Raw genomic sequence first — 16,252 nt, 5'->3', positions numbered from 1 at the left:
AAATATTCAAATACCATTAATTAGCAGCTAACAATAATGAATGTTTTGAAAAGAGCTATTAGGATTGATCATTTTCGATTCGATTTGGTTTTTATTAAAAAAAGTAACTAAACTGGTTTTTTTTTTAAAAAACCGAAACCAAACTGGAACCGGTTTCGGTTCGATTCGGTTATTTTAGAAAAAAAATCTGTTCAAATTAGTTGGCTTGATTTTTTCTGGTTTGGCTCGAGTTTTTTTCAGTTTGGGTTTGATTTGATTTTTTCGGTTTCAGACTTATAAAATTAAAATCAAGCCAGTTAATTTTTTTCACAATTTGATTTTTTCTAGTTATTTTAATTTAATTGGTTTTTTAGTTTTTTTATTCACCTCTAAGCAATAAGCTTTTCTAATAAAAATTAAAAAAAATAAAACAATCCGTCAAATAAATACCTTGGAGAAGAAAACCAAAGGTAAAACAATCAATTGTTTTGTACCCGCCCAATCCTTTAATTATGTGTGTTTGATAACTCATCAATGTTATTATATTTAAAAATTAAAGCTAAAAGAGGTTAAGATCATTTTTAAAAAATCAAATTAAATTTTAATTAAAACATGAGTTAATCTGCTAAATTTAAATCAATTTAGTTAGCTTTCATCTAATTATTTTAAAATTCAACTTTGATTAGTTTTGGATTAACAAGTGAATAACAGTGGAACTCAATTATTTATTTAGTATAATTTTATCAATGTTAAGTTTTATAGCTATGATTGTTTTCTAGAATTCACTTTTTGAAAAATTATTTTTTAAATTTTTCTGTATTTGTTCGACATTAGAAAAGTTGATCAACATAAAACACTTTCCAGTCAAAGAAAAATTTAACTTGGTTTCAAGGAAAGTGTTTTTCTGAAAAATTTGGACGGAAAACATTTTCTGGAAGTTGTGAAAAATTTAGAAATGTTATATTATTTGCTGATTATATCAAATTTGGTCTTCAAACTTTTGATTGTTATATATATTTTGTTTTGAATATTTATTTTTCAATTTCATCTCTTAAAATTTAATTTTTATATTAACTTTGGTCCTTATTTTTATAATTGTTATTTGCTTTTCCCTTATAATTTTTTTATTGAAATTTTTTATCTATCAAATTTGGTCCTCATTCTTTTGATTGTTACTTATTTTTTTTGAAATAATTTATGAAATGTTAATTATTATTATTTTAATTTCTTCATCTTTTTTTTTTTTTTTTTTAGATTTGATCTCTATTATTTTAATTATTATTTATTTTATTTGAGATAATTTATGAAATTATATTTTTTTTTAATTTTATTTTCATTCAACTTTTTAATCTGTAAGATTTGTTCCTTATTATTTTAATAAACTTGAAAAAAATAAAATATTAATAAGTTATTTTCCAACTTATTTTTCAAGACATAACAAAACACTAGAAAGTGTTTTCTAATTTATTTTTTATTATACTATCAAACATTAAAAAATAATTTATTTTTCTAAAATTTATTTTTTTAAAAAAATTATTTTTCAGAAAATAAATAGGGAATAATATATGATCCCTGTTTAAAAAAATTCAGAAGAATTCAAAGGACATGTCGTTTCCTACTGTTAGCTATTTAACGGCAAACACCTCTCTTTTAACCTAACCGCCGATTTCCCGCGACTCTAATATTTGTTTCTGTTCACCATTCTCTCTCTAGCCCAACCCCAAGTCAACTCACCGATCCAACTCACTCCAAAAAATGTTCAGCCTCCGAGTCCACTCAGTAGACAGCAATCATCCTCTAACTCTTGAAGAAACCACCTTCATCTCCGCGGCCGCCACCACCTCCACCACGGCAGCCACCACCAAATTCAATGAAAGGAGAGGCATTTCACATCTATATCGAAACGCATCGCAGAAATCCTCACTGCCAAACCCTAATCCTAACTCTCGATCCACTTCTCTCTTCGTCGTCGCCGTCCCTAACTACTTCTCCGAAGACGACTTCATCAGATTCTGCGGTTCCCATATTGATCATGTCCATGTACTCCTCTTCATCAGGTACTACCAAAACCCCTGATTTTTATCCCAGATTGAAAATTCTGTTGTCAGAAACTCTAATTTCATAATTTATGTTATCAAAAACGCTAATTTTTACTGTTAAGAGCAGAAAATTAAATTGATCATAACAAAAACTCTAATTTGTTTATCTTATGCAATTTTTGTTTAGGAATGATGGGATGGAAGATAGGTACAGTGTGTTAATAAAGCTTGATAATCAAGTAACAGCTGATAGATTCTACTATAGTTTCAATGAGAAGCGATTTTCGCCATCTGAGGTTAGTTAGTGTGAGATTTCGGTTTTGGTTATGTTGATTTTGATTTTGTGTTAAGTAAATTGATGAATATAAGTGTGTTTATTTTATGATGGTAATTTTTGTAGGCAGAGATTTGCCATATACTATATGTGCTTTCCGTGGAATTCACGGAATCGGCAGAAATAGCTAGCACTCCTCCGGAAAATTTCACTGAGTTGCCAGCTTGTCCAATTTGTCTCGGTTAGTTGCAGTTTTCCTTTCGTTTTCTATACCTTTTTTTTTCTGGGCTGGAGTGAGTGTGATTGGTATTTGGATTGTGGTATGTTGATTTTGTGTTTTGTTGCTTTTAGAGAGATTGGACCCGGACACTAGTGGAATACGCAATACTCTTTGTGATCATTCGTTTCAATGTTCATGCACTTCAAAATGGACGCACTTGTCTTGCCAGGTGAGCTAGGTTTTTTTTTTTGTGTTGGTGTGTTCAAGCTTCTCGAGGGTTTTATCAGTGACATTGCACACACAACAAACTCTGTTTTTGGTGTTTAGTGAGCAACTTGGCTGTTATGGTAAAGGATCAATTCATCTATTTTTGTTAGCACAACATGATGCTGTACCATTATTATAAATAAGAACTGAAGGGCACATTTGTTCAAGTTCTATGTTTCTCTCTTTCCACATTGAACAAAATAAATCCCAACACCACATGGAAATCATAATATTCTGGGGATTCAATTGATGTATCTTTTTGTTATGAATATAAAAGGTAGTGATTTGGTTATCCTGAGAGGATTTTGATTTGATATGCACATTTTGTCAGGTCTGTCGTCTTTGTCAGCAGCAGGATGAGAAGCCAGCTTGTTCTGTTTGTGGAACTTCAGAAAATTTGTGGGTTTGTCTGATATGCGGTTTTGTAGGATGTGGAAGGTAATGCAACACTTCACTTGCTGAGTATTCTTATGTGAAGAATCTGAACATACCATATAAATTTCACAGTTCATATGATAACTGTAAGTTATCCTTGTCACTTGCTGGGAGTACACAGCCACTTATGCCTTTGTCCCTGAACTCAGATATAAAGAAGGACATGCTAAAAGGCACTGGCAAGATACACAGCATTGTTATTCTCTTGATCTGAGAACACAACAAATTTGGGACTATGTTGGCGACAACTATGTTCATCGGCTGAACCAGTCAAAAACTGATGGCAAGTCGATAGATACAAACTCTTGTTGTGTGTCGTTTGAAGGAGATTGTGGCACTTGTGGATGTAGTGAGGATTCTGGAATTAGTGGGGCTCTCTTTAGCAGCAAAGTTGAAGCAGTACGTATTTCCATATGAGTATTACTTACCTTGTCTAGTACAGCCAAAAATTAGAGATGAAAAAACTCTTATTGTGGGATTTTTTTACCTTGCATGATACTACATGTTAAGGAATTTGATAGGGAGTTTACAGCTCTTGCAGACAGGCATGATTAACTCAAGAATTAACATTGTTAGCCTTCCATTGTACATGTCTTGACTTTGTTTCACATGCTTGATAATAGATTGCAGATGAGTACAATCGTCTTTTGGCCACTCAGCTGGAGGCTCAAAGACAAGTAAATACACAGTTTCCAGCATCTCACCACCTCTTCTCTTTCTTTTTCCTTGGCTGGTTTGCAGTTGATCTCTAGTGTTCTCATTTGCGAACTCTGCCTTGTTTAAATTTCTTGTTGAAATAATTCTCTAAATTGTACTCTTTTTTTTTTTTTCCAATTCTCATTGCATTCTTTCAGCATTATGAATCTCTAATTATTGAGGCCAAAAGTAAAAGACAAAGTTCCATTTCAGAAGCAGTAGAGAATGCTGTGACATCCACTATGCAGGATATCCAAAATAAACTGGAAAAGTGTGAGCTAGAAAAAAATGCTGTAGCAGATGTAAGTGTTCGAGTATCTCAACAAGCTTTCAGAATTTGTATATGATAAAGGTGATGGCCTTCTGCAGCACTTGGTTTCCTAATAGATTCACTTCTTTCTTTTCTTAGATCAATCGGGGTCTCATCAAGAATCAAGAAATTTGGCGTAAAAAGGTCAAGGAACTTGAAGATAGGTATGCTTTCCATCTCCCGCCCTTTCCTTTGTGGGGCAGAATTTGTTGTTTTGATTTGTTTCTTTTGGTGGGGGGATGGGATTTACAGGGAACAGGAGGGTGGTGCGAACGCAGCTTTTTTTCAACTAGTATTGTTTCATGTTTTCATGAATATCTCTTGACTACATGCTGTAGAATGTAGACTTGGTTTCCATTGGAATAGGTGCATGCTGCAGAAACTAACTTAGCATGTTTCAGATGCACAACTTGCAGTGAATCCTTGCATTCTTTTCTCTCTTTTCTCTATTTAATGAATGAAAAATTGTTTTGCTTTTCTTAGGGGAACTTCATCTTTATCATCAAGGGACGAGAGAATACATGATCTGGAAGAACAGGTGATACAATAAACTTGCAAATATTATCTTATGACTGATTGAAAATATTGGTCTTACGAAAGTTCAATTGACCATTCACAGATTCGAGATCTCACAGTCTACATTGAAGCTCAGAAAACACTTCACACCATGACAGATACAGATGATGGGATTAAAGGAGGGACATTGTTACCTGTACCTCCGAAGCAGTCTTCGCCAGCAAATAGCAGAAAACACACAAAACTGGGTCGTAAACGGAATTAGATACAACGTTTTGTATACTTGTATAAAGTTAATCTGATAAGCTAAAAGGAAACAGATTTTTTGAGAAATAAAAATCTGGGTTCACATTGATATTTTTAGCTGTCTTTATAAATATAATAATGTTATTCGTCCCAAATTAGTTCCTGAAATATTATTATCAACTATTGATGGGTATTTCTGGTTGAATAGCGTTCTTCTTCTATATGTACACACGCTTGCCAGTATCTTAAGAGTTTTTCAGAGGGTCGGTCTTTAACATTTGCTGCTTAGATAGGTGTAGGCCGACATCCTATTGGCCAAGCCACAAGGGTCTCTGCAACCGCAAGGGGGTAGGGTACTGTCATCATTGTTGTATGCTGACATGACTGGAGTAACCAATCCTCGAATGACTAGTGTAATTTTCTTTCTTATTTTTTTTGGGGGCTTTTGCCCCCTTGTTAAAAAAAAAAAAAAAAAAAAACACAATCCATCTTGTTCAAAAAAAGAAGCAGCGGATCTGAACTCTTCAAGGAGCATATAAAAGGGTATTTTTATTATTCTAATACAGCTTGATAAAAAAATTTAAAAAATAAAACAGGTTAAAAAAATATTAGAAAAATAATATAGTTTAAACACAATTGCTTACAAAAATCAGTCAGATTTTATGAAATCCAATAATAAAAAAATAAAATTCTGACTAAAAAATAACAGAAATAAAATGATGCAGCGAGATAAACTAATGTTGCAAGAGATAGGAATGAAGGGAAAAAAAAATGGAAAAAAAAAAACTCTGTATTTTCACACACATAATAAATGTTGGAATGAAAAAGTAGCAAGACTTTGTTGAATAATGAAAAGATGAAGAGGAATGAATAAATGATAAAAAAAAAAAAGAGTAATGAAGAAGATAACTTCCATTAATAAATCTAAAGGTACTGTTGGAAGTTTTTATAAGTTGAGTTTAAAATTTATAACATCCATGGAATCAATAACTGAGTTTCCACGAATAAAAAAATAATAAAAAATAAATATGTTTTCAAAAATGGTGCCTAGAATTTAGTGCAATAATTAATATTAATCATACCATTCAGAATCGGTTTTTGGTGTCAAATCATGCCCATATTGTTATACCTGACATTAAAACTTTAGGTCGATTGAAGTTCGTGGGGCTGTCCGAAATTATCAGTGGCTAGGTGGACTAAATGAAATTATCAGGGCCAATTTAAACTTGGAATAAATCAGGCTAACCACTAGATGGCTTGGAAACAGGTTATAAATTTCCTCGGCCCATATCAGGCACCGTCGGTCAACATGATCATCAGTGCAGAGCCATCGTCAACTCTTCCTTGTTGGATCATCAAGCAGAAGAGCTCGAAAGCAACCTCTCATTGAAAGTATCAGAACACATCAAAGAAAGGGAACGTCACTATGAAGGATGGCCCATGTCAAGGCAAAGAATCTCAACTCTTAATTGAATCAAAATCAACTATGCAAAGGGGTCAGAGAACAAGAGATGCAGAAAAAAAGAGACTGCTAATAAAAAGGAATAAAACACGAGAGTCAGAAGCCACTAGCAGAGGGGAAAAAATGAAAAAAATTAGATGGCTATCTTTGAAAATAGATAAAAATGAACACAGACAAAACAACCAGCTCAAGAGTTTCTTCCTAAATCACCTTTAAAATTCTATAGTCAGACCTTCACCTTCAGTTTTTCTTCCTTCTTTCTTTGTTTTTGCATTTGACTCCTAGAATGTACAACCATAAACTCATGCTTCTCCAACCATTTCTAATGAGGGGGAACGGAGAACATCATGCCTTCGGAAGCAAAATGATTAAATTGGCACTTAAACGAGCTCTCTCTATCAGGATGCAAGTATCCTAAACCTATATTATAGTACCTAATTTCTGCAGCTTCCCCTCGAAAATCACAATGTGGTGGGCCCAGGGAGCGGGATTGCATACAAGGCATGCACAATAAAGGTCCTGGTTGAAAGCCATGCACCCAACTACCTTTGAGCTTGTTCAGAACCAGCAGCACCAGAAGCTGTACTAGGGCCAGCACCATTTTCAACAGGAGGCGAGGTCCCCCATTTTCCTTCCGACTCCAATGGTTCAAGCACATGAATTCCACCGTCTGTTAGTCCCAGTGCGAATTGATCAGGCTCAGAGGGATGTGCAGCAATGACAAGAGGATACACTCTCAAGCTGTTAAAATTACATCATCAGGCAGATAAAACAAGCAAAATTTTTTGAATGGTTAGTCTTCTAAACAAAGAAGAGAATAAAATCAAGGAACCAAAAGATAAGAAAAAAGAAGAAGAAGAAGAAGCAAGCAACCTTGGATTGGGAGGTAAATAAGCAGTAGAATTTATTCTGCATCTCAATCTTAGTGTTGAAGCAGTGAGAACACCCACACTTCCATCTTCAAAACTAACATATATAGATTGGCTATCACAGGAATACGTAGCATGCGTAATCGGACCACTTGCTTCACGAGGGAACCACTGCATGAAGAGGATACAATTTTGTAGAAAGAACGTCAGAAGCTTTGATGACAAAATCCCCAAACTAAAAATATTGATAAATATTTGTGAGACTATTTCCACTATATGCATAATGTCCAGTGATCAATATCCATGGGACGCATTTCCCCACATCACAACAGAAATGAGAGACCTATCTAAATGAAATAACAAATGAAGAGGGCAACTGAAATATTTCCAGACACTCTGCCAAACCTGCTTGAGGCATTCCAATTTTGGTGCTTCAAATATAGCTATCTGTGTTTCATGAACCGCAAGCAAATGTATCTGGTCAAGGTGAAATTGAACACGTGTATCTGCAAGAGAAGAAGCAACTCGTCCAGTTGGAATTTGCAAGAATTTACTAGCTTGTTTCTCCCATGCATCGGTGCTCCAAACACACAACTGTAGAGGGAAAACATGTACAGAACTGAGTAATTCCAACACCAAACACTTGATGATCAGGCTATCAGATGCACAAGGATGTAAAAGATGGCAAATCTATTATCTAGGAAGCCACATAACAAAAGAAGTTTCCAGATAAAGCTCAAATCATAGTCTCTAAAATGGTCTCAAACAGAGAAAACAAGACTTTCCTTGCAAGACTTTCCAAAATCCGTTACCTTACATCAGCGGGCTTGGTTGCTTATTCTATGGTAATACAGACAGACTTGCATTACCAATAATTCATACCTGCGAGTCAGCTCCGGAAGACACCAGGACATTTAGAGAGTGCGAGAAGGCGAGTCCTGTAATTCTTTTCTGATGACCTTTTAACTTTGTTTTAACCTGTGATATGGAATAATTCAAATTGTTGATACTCCTGCTTTTCTACTTCCAATAGAAGGTTCAACATTTTGAGGTATCTAAGCAATACCTCATCAACCCTGACGTTATAAATTTGTATAGAAGAGTCCTCCATGCCAATAGCAATGATATTGTTGTCTTGAGGGTGAAATGCTAAAAATGTTGCAGCTGGTGGTGGAGCCATGAATGTTGTCATTGTCTGTAATCAAGAAAAATGGACTATAAATATAACAAGGGCAGATCAAAAGTATAGCAAAACTAGAATTCAATGCATTGAGAATAAGTCTCCACTGAAAGACCACTCAGATCCATCTGCAAACTGGTAATTTACACCATGGAAATATAAATAGCCATAACTTCTTCTGGCATACATCCTTCAAACATTTTGGTTTTTCAAAAAGAAAAGATGGTATTGTGTTGCTCAAAAGAAAAGCAAAGTTAAGGGTACAAATCTACTGCAACTATAATGGCTGAAACACACATCATAGACTGTTCCTTGACAAGGTCCTGGTATCACACAAAAAATTCAATCAAGCACAGAGAATTGAACCTAAACAGAAAAAATCGTGATAGAACATTTACCTTAAATGTCATCATATTGAAAAGAGAAATCTTCCCTCCTGAAGCTGACATAACATAAGAATCATTCTTTGAAAGTGCAAAGCACGGAACAGCATCTTCAGGATTTGTGTCACTGATATCATTAGTCATCAAAATTCCGCTAGAAGGCTGCCATAATTGAGGTGGTACACTAGCAGTGGCCTAGAACAGGTAAAACCTTCGTTAAAGGCAAGGTTATTGAAATCAACGGAACAAAATAGACATGCTACCTTCCAACATGTAAATTAAGTAGCTTCAAAGTACATGCCTTCCCACATCACAAAAAAAAGGTCGACACAATAAAAATACCTTCCCAGGCAAGTTTCGATCATTTCTCTGCCACTTCCAAAGCTTGTGCACTGCATTAGATGCTAGTGCCAATATGGCAACTCCTGAATTTGTAAAAATCAATCTAGACACCTGAAACAATTGTCACCAAACCCATAGTTACAACTTACTAATTGTTAACTTCAAGAACATCACATACAGAACAATCTCAAATGCATAAAAATTCAGCTGCAAAAGAGCGACTATTAAACAATGAAAGTTCAAAATTTGACCAACAGACACATCCTCAAGCCTAGACCATAGCTGCTAGTCTTTGCCACCAAAACTATAAGTATTCAAATGCCAAAACGTGGACATTCTGCATAAAACGATCTAATTATCCCATTGCATTTAATGTCTTCCACAAACCAGTGGTAAGAACAAGCATGTCAACTTATTATGGCCAGCCACAGTGCCACACAAAATAGTCACATAAATAGATAGATAAATAAATAGATCAGAAGGGAGGGAAAAGAAAGGTAAAGGAGAAAAAAGTGTGGAGGAAATTACAATTGTACTAAAGTTTCAGCGGTATTATTCAGGAGTACAATCATTTTCCTCACATCAAGATCATATGAATAAACAGCATAATAACAACCTTCTAATAACATTTTCAAGAAGTAGAGCATACCCTCATGGCAGTCAAGCTATCAGGGAGCCTCAGGGAGCGACACTGTGATGGTTCATTTATTTCTGTTAATTTCCAGATCCTAGATTTTTCAATTGATTCGTCTTGAATTTTAGGCTTCACGTCAACTAAACTTCGATTGTCACTATTCTGTAGAAACTCAAAACAGAAGGAAAATGTCAAATCATTGAATGTGTAACAAGATCCTTTTGCATTGACATGCACACATGGCAGTATGTAAATGAGATAACTGTGGCTGGAGGGCAACACCTACCATTCCAACCATGGGTGCTGCAGGAGCAGCTTGATTATCGATGCTAGTTCCAACTGTGGCATTAGCAGGCGGAAAAGTGCCTATTGCAGGGGCCTGATACAAATCATACATTAAGATAGTTGCATGCCATGTGAAATTGTCAGATATTTTTACTTTCTAATTGCATAACTCTAGTAACACAATGATGCTAAAAAGAATTTTCTTGCCTATCAAATTTTACCTTCGCAACAGCAGCAGAAGAAGCTCTAGAAGCATCAAATGTACGACTCTCCACTGTCCGGAGCAGCCTGATCCCATCTGAATTTGCTAGAATTTTGATGCTATTGTCATTTGTTGAGACTGCTAATAGCGTTCCTTCCTTGTTAAATCTAATACAAGGAGAAGCCTGAAAATTCATGACACGGGAGTTGTTAAACATGAACACTCTAGTTAAAGATTTTAGAACTGTTTATTTCAGGTAGAAAATTCAGAATTTAATTATGTTTAATTGTCTCCTTCCCTCTAGTGGAACTATTGTCAAGTTTCCCTGTTCCTATTGGATTTTGGTTTTGTCTATCTCATATTTGCCTATATTGCCACACGCACACATATATATAGCACCTTAGTTGGTCTTATACAACTCAAAATAAAAGGAGTTTTCAGAAATGGGTTCTCTTGGGCTTTTAAGTTTGTTTCATTTACCAATTGATCGTACATCAAAAGGCCGTAATCAGACAAATTTAACAAGAAAGGACTATCAGAACTTTACCGGCAATCCACCCTCTGCATCAATAGTTGTCAACAGGTTGTTATTATCCATGTCCCAAAACTTGATCATGAAATCATCCCCAGCTGCCAAGAATCGATTTTTAGTGGTATCAAACTTCACAACACCCCCGGAACGCTTTGCAAGACCATTATAGGTACGTTTCACAGCTCCTTCGCTTTCATTCCACTCCACCAAGTGTGATTCTCCTTCTTTGTTTGTCCCACATGAGAATAACCTGCAAGTTGTCCATAAAAATGATACGAATATCTCAGTCGAGAGAAAAAAGAATAAGAAATGTCAATCTCCCATCACCGGCAGAAAACATAAAATCAATGAAGTATACAAACCTAGTTCCATCAGCACTGTATGCCATTGTGGTAGAAGAATGCCCTGGTGCATTATAGTCGACTCTTGAACCCGCATTATCATACAACCATGCCTTTATCTTTCCATCAGTTGCGGTTGAAAAGATAAACTGGGAGAAGGTAAGAAAGAAATAAAATTAAAGAAGAAAAGGGATAGATACCTAGAAAATTGAAGAGTGACTCCTCTCTCCCTCTCTTAATACTCTTTAACCTCACCTTACTCTCTACTATAATTTTACTTCTTGTATCCAATCTCCTCTTTTCTTTCTCCAACCTCCCCTTTCATTGTTCTTTTGTTTTTGTTTCAAACAGTTTCCGTATGCAGAAGTTCCCAAAATATTTCATTTTTCTGTCTCTGTTTTTATGCATCCGGCATTTAAAAAAAAATGATTGCTAACATCTGTCTTGAATTTTACAATTTGATTCAGATCTCAATTCATAAAATGAGGATTTAGACTAGCAATGAATCTCCATATATTTGCTTACGAACACATAGCTAATTATGTTTTACCATTTATCAAGCAGAAATGAGTAAAAACTGGAGGACGAGAGGGCTCAATTACCATCCCATATTTTACCTGAATATTTTCCTTGTGATGTGGGCACACAGAATATACAGGTGCATCATGACCAACAAAATTAAACAGTCGAGTCCCCACAATCGCATCCCAAACCTGCAGAATCTTGAACTCTTAAAAAGCACCATTGCTAGCATGTAGATGCATTGAATAGAGATATAAGAAAACAAACCCTGATGGTCCTGTCATCGCCACAAGTGACTACAACAAGTTGCTTGTTTGGGTAAGCAAAAGCAAGATCATTTACATTCCCATTATGAGCATCCATCTAAAACACAAGGAAAAATCCACATGAATTTCAGTATGTATAAACAAAATTGCAACAAAATAAATACTACAGGAGTTTTTTAAAGAAAAAAATCCATGTACTGAAGATGGATGGTATTAGCTAGAGATGTAAAGACACCGAGTTTCAAAGATATCAATTATTGGCACAAACCTCAAGGTGATTTCTTATGTCGTCACCGCCATGGTAGGAGTATACGTGCATAATGTGCTTGGAGTATGCAACACCTGGAAAAAAAGAAAAATGGTAATATATTGGAAAATCCTGATTTTCATTAAGGAAAATGTTACTTTTTAGGCAGAACAGGCAAGAAAGATAGCATTTTAACACACCAAATAAAGTTCCATCAGGACTCCACGCCACACGGTTAACGGATGCTGTATAATCATTGGACAGAGATGCCTACACAATAATCAGCTGGTTAGCCTTAACCTGATAATATTACAATTCCAGAAAGTATCATGATTGATTCACATTCCATTAAGCTTGTTAAAAAATAAAAGTGTACCTGCAGAGCTCTTGAGCGTGCATTAAGGTCCCAAACCTTGAAATTCCTCCCAGCAATCCTTTCTCTGCTGCCCAACTCCCATACCATGACTTCACCCATGTTTGTTCCAACTGAAACAGTGAAACAACAAATGATACAATCTCTGAAAACCAGGTGAACTTCCCAATGGTAAGTGCGCACACAATCACACACCAGTAAGGCTGGGAAGAGTTATTCTTTATAAACATTGAGGGAGCTTACCAAGAAGTAGAATTTGTTGGACTGGATGAAAATCCATACTCTTGACAGCAGAACCTTGATTTAAAGCCATGACAGGATTCTTGGGCAAGTCATCAGAAGAGTAGGAGTTTTGCCCATGGTTCTGGCTCGTATAAGCCATAGGCATAATGTTTATTGGGAGATTGACCTGATAAAATATCAAGTAAAGAAGAAGAACTAGAATAGTCAACAATTTAAAATTTTTCATTCAGCCAAAATCCTAGACTCTAAAATGAGGACCTTGATCCCATAAAATTTATTGGAGTGACAAATGCACACACAACATACACATGGATGACACATCCCAAGCCCTAATTAGCATAAATCCCCAACTTAAAAAAGAAGCTTCCCCTCCAGGGATTAAAAGTGAAATGACAATCGTGCGCACACCCAGTCCAACTCCAAGCTCAAATATCCAAACAGTTTCAATCTAATCAGCATCATCCAAAATCATCGAGACCTATAATGTGACATAACACCCACCTTGGCATCTCAAAAATCATGCTAAAACGTATTTCCAAATTCATAATAGCAAAAGGCATCAACAATCATAACAAGGCAAAAACACAGCATAGGAATGTAAAGGGATGGACAATTTCAGTCCATACCTCATCCGATAGTCCAAATGGTCTTGGCCTCTTCAACACATGTTCAGAGTCTGCTGTTTGATAGTCAATAGCTGGGTTATTGGTAGGGGGAGTCCTGGGATGCTTTAAGATAGCTGCTGCAGTGAAGATGCAAAGAAGAAGTAGAAGCAAATTAGCACCCAAGAAACCGTAGAAATTAAATGAAAAGGTACAGTGAATCAGAGATTGAACACCACTCAAATTCTCTGATACAAAATATTAAATCATGATCATTTTAACAAAATAGTATCAATAGTTAAGATCCTAATAGAATAATGATATTTGAATATATATATACACACACACGGGTAAATCTTGTCATTCAAAATAAACAATAAGATCTCTCAACATTCTCCTTCACTAAGGTAATGGTTAGATGAATGCTGCTAACCATCAAGTAAAGAATATGACCTTTGAGCAGTACCAAGCTGATTCACCCATAGCAATGCATTTCCTCTTTCAAATAAGTGCACATTCCTACTATCATTAGCTATATTATTATAGCTAATACTTCCTTCTTGAGTTTGTGCATGATGTTTTTGAATAGAGTCCAAGAATGTTTATCGAAGACTGTAAGAACATTAAAACCGATCAAAAGCAGCTGATTCAGATGTCTTATGTAGCCTACCTGTGTTATTGGGAGCCAAACCTAGGGGCCCAGCAGAAGCAGATGGATTCGCCATCCATCCTGCAAGAGAAGATGGAAGAGCTGCAGGCGCAGGCTGAAATGGCTGCAAGCATCCATATAAAGAGGCAGGTAAGTTCATAATTCAAAACCAGCATACTATAGAAACAAGGGTAACTCCTTTCTAATTTGTCACTTACACCATGACCGGTTATTGAAGGAAACCCCCCTGACTTGGGCACACCACCCATTAAGGAATTGGTGACAGGGGATGGGGCCCGCGCACCATTTGGTTGCCCACAACTGTGGTCAACAAATAAAGTCTTTATGTCAGGATTAGACCTTGGACTCTTACAAAGCTGATGTTGCCAATTTAAACTGCAATTCAATTGCGAGGAGGTGAGTGACAAAAAACAACTTCAATCCAAAGCGATAACTTAAAAGAGTATAAGCACGGAGGCAAGGCAAGAAATTCTTGACGACCTCTGATTAATTAGAGTCCGCAATCTTGAGTTTTTCAAAGTAGGAAACTGAAGCTTGTCACGGAAAAGAGGGTTAGCCTCTATCAACTTTTTGAGTTCACCGAGCATTATACCCCTAGCAGACTTGGTGTCTCCATATTTGGATAGCTGTTCATTATCTCTGCAAATCAAAGTAAACAAACACAGGATATCTAAATATCATCAATACAAAAATAAGGCACAAATAAGAGTTAACATTTTTTTTAAAAAAAGTACCTAAAGTTTTCCAACGTCAGTAGCTGCGTAATTTCTTTAAACAGCTCTTCATTAAATGCCGCAAACACTTTCAAGTCCTTCACTAAAATTTCAACTGCCTTCGCACGATCTCGCCTACATTTGCAAAAATTAACAGACACATCAAGTTAAAAAACCGTTGCGCAGACTCCATCTATGTACACCAGACCAATCAAATTAACCGCTACAGAGGTCCACACAACTACAGTTGGTTTATCTAGTGGGCCCAAAAAAATTAGTTCATCCTAGATAACAATTACTCGAATCAAAATCCAAAACCCCAGTAAGGAAATGTATTAAAAAACAGAATCCATAACAATTAACCATACAGAAAAGGCAATCAATCAAGCACGTACTTGTCCAAAGCTTCAAGGTACTTTTGCTTCCGAATCTCAAAGAAAATCTTCATCGAATATCTATTATCATCCACTTTCGTAAACCCTGACAAATACTTCTCCACTTCATCCCACTCTCCATTTGTCACCATTTCTTCAAAGTACCTCATGTTAAAGTAAAACCCTGACTCTTGCTCCAATCTCCATGCATAAAAATTATATAAAAAAAAATATATTAACACCACAAATTCTCACCAAATCCAAATCACAAAAATAACCACGAAAAAAATTAACAAAAAAAATCAACAAATAAATAAAGTATAAAATTACGTACCTGTGAACAGTTTCTTTAAATTTCTCTTCCTCGAGAAACTGAAGTATGAGAAACACAAGCTCTCTACTAAGCGAAGACATTTTAATAGTTCTTCCAGAAAAAAATTTAAAAAATCTAATCTGCAGAAACCAAAAAGAAACAAAATTAACTAACTCATAAAGAGATCTAAAACCTCGCAATAATTAAAAACTACATAAATATTTAGCAATCAAACATTAAAATAAAAAAATGCGTAAATTTCCAAAATTCAAAGGGAAATAAAGGAACTTCTGTACCTGTTTCCAGATCGGAGAAGAATTTATCTTGGAAGAGAGAAGACGGACGGAGTCGTTTCAGAGCTCCCTTGGAAATTCTTTCTCTTGAGAGAGAAAACGGACGATGTCGTTTCAGAGCTTTCTTGGATTTTCTCTCTGTAGTTGAAGTTGAATTTTGTGGCTTCTCTCTCTATGAACTCTACTAGTATTTATAGAGAGAGAAAGGGTTAGGGATTTGAGGGGAAGGTATCAGACAAATTAAATACCCGTGAGAGGAGATGATACGGGATAATTTGAGTGATAAGTCATTGGATAAGCACATAGTTTATAAGAGTGATAGGTAACTCTGCCTTTCTGGTTTTATAAGTGCACTGTCTTATCGGGCGTTATTAATACGCCGAATTTGGACTTGTTTACTCCTGACTTTGCGGTGATTGCTATG

General features: G+C 35.6%; 2 protein-coding genes across 4 annotated transcripts; one reads left to right on the top strand and one right to left on the bottom strand.

Annotated features, from left to right (window-relative positions):
• Positions 1-1,625: 1,625 nt before the first annotated feature.
• On the top strand, positions 1,626-5,187 carry LOC7459882 (BRAP2 RING ZnF UBP domain-containing protein 1). 2 transcript variants are annotated; one of them, XM_002325171.4, is made up of 11 exons: positions 1,626-2,036; positions 2,206-2,314; positions 2,419-2,533; positions 2,644-2,741; positions 3,111-3,217; positions 3,364-3,613; positions 3,838-3,891; positions 4,069-4,212; positions 4,320-4,384; positions 4,704-4,758; positions 4,840-5,187. In XM_002325171.4, the coding sequence occupies exons 1-11, from the start codon at positions 1,735-1,737 to the stop codon at positions 4,999-5,001; spliced, it is 1,461 nt and encodes a 486-aa protein (XP_002325207.2). In that variant the 5' UTR covers positions 1,626-1,734; the 3' UTR covers positions 5,002-5,187. The 2 variants fall into 2 exon arrangements, with proteins under 2 accessions (XP_002325207.2, XP_024445387.2); XM_024589619.2 differs by lacking the exon at positions 3,838-3,891.
• A 1,381-nt stretch (positions 5,188-6,568) lies between these two features.
• On the bottom strand, positions 6,569-16,030 carry LOC7459881 (topless-related protein 4). Of its 2 annotated transcripts, none has more exons than XM_024589616.2 (26): positions 15,832-16,030; positions 15,557-15,675; positions 15,244-15,423; positions 14,870-14,983; positions 14,616-14,774; positions 14,333-14,510; positions 14,136-14,238; positions 13,490-13,605; positions 12,864-13,029; positions 12,624-12,733; positions 12,448-12,517; positions 12,269-12,342; positions 12,002-12,097; positions 11,830-11,925; positions 11,234-11,361; positions 10,887-11,121; positions 10,359-10,523; positions 10,139-10,231; positions 9,868-10,014; positions 9,219-9,329; positions 8,892-9,071; positions 8,380-8,508; positions 8,196-8,291; positions 7,719-7,907; positions 7,318-7,484; positions 6,569-7,185 (listed from the first exon to the last, which is right to left on the bottom strand). In XM_024589616.2, the coding sequence occupies exons 2-26, from the start codon at positions 15,634-15,636 to the stop codon at positions 6,987-6,989; spliced, it is 3,381 nt and encodes a 1,126-aa protein (XP_024445384.1). In that variant the 5' UTR covers positions 15,637-15,675; positions 15,832-16,030; the 3' UTR covers positions 6,569-6,986. The 2 variants fall into 2 exon arrangements, with proteins under 2 accessions (XP_024445384.1, XP_024445385.1); XM_024589617.2 differs by having other exon boundaries at positions 13,490-13,602; positions 15,832-16,029.
• Between the last annotated feature and the right edge of the window lie 222 nt (positions 16,031-16,252).

The sequence above is a fragment of the Populus trichocarpa genome, chromosome 18, assembly GCF_000002775.5.
Source record: "Populus trichocarpa isolate Nisqually-1 chromosome 18, P.trichocarpa_v4.1, whole genome shotgun sequence".
Lineage (NCBI taxonomy): Eukaryota > Viridiplantae > Streptophyta > Magnoliopsida > Malpighiales > Salicaceae > Populus > Populus trichocarpa.
Note: the sequence above shows the minus strand (reverse complement) of the source record. Positions and strands in the feature narration are given on the sequence as shown.

Bases quoted from the DNA above. Each gene is read 5' to 3' on its own strand.
- LOC7459882 (XM_002325171.4), top strand. From the start codon at position 1,735: ATGTTCAGCCTCCGAGTCCACTCAGTAGACAGCAATCATCCTCTAACT. The intron at 2,037-2,205 runs GTACTACCAAAA...ATTTTTGTTTAG, and splicing joins CATGTACTCCTCTTCATCAG to GAATGATGGGATGGAAGATA. The intron at 4,759-4,839 runs GTGATACAATAA...GACCATTCACAG, and splicing joins TACATGATCTGGAAGAACAG to ATTCGAGATCTCACAGTCTA.
- LOC7459881 (XM_024589616.2), bottom strand. From the start codon at position 15,636: ATGTCTTCGCTTAGTAGAGAGCTTGTGTTTCTCATACTTCAGTTTCTC. The intron at 11,362-11,829 runs GTAAAATATGGG...ACCTTCTCCCAG, and splicing joins ATCACAAGGAAAATATTCAG to TTTATCTTTTCAACCGCAAC. The intron at 8,509-8,891 runs GTAAATGTTCTA...TCTTGATTACAG, and splicing joins TCAATATGATGACATTTAAG to ACAATGACAACATTCATGGC.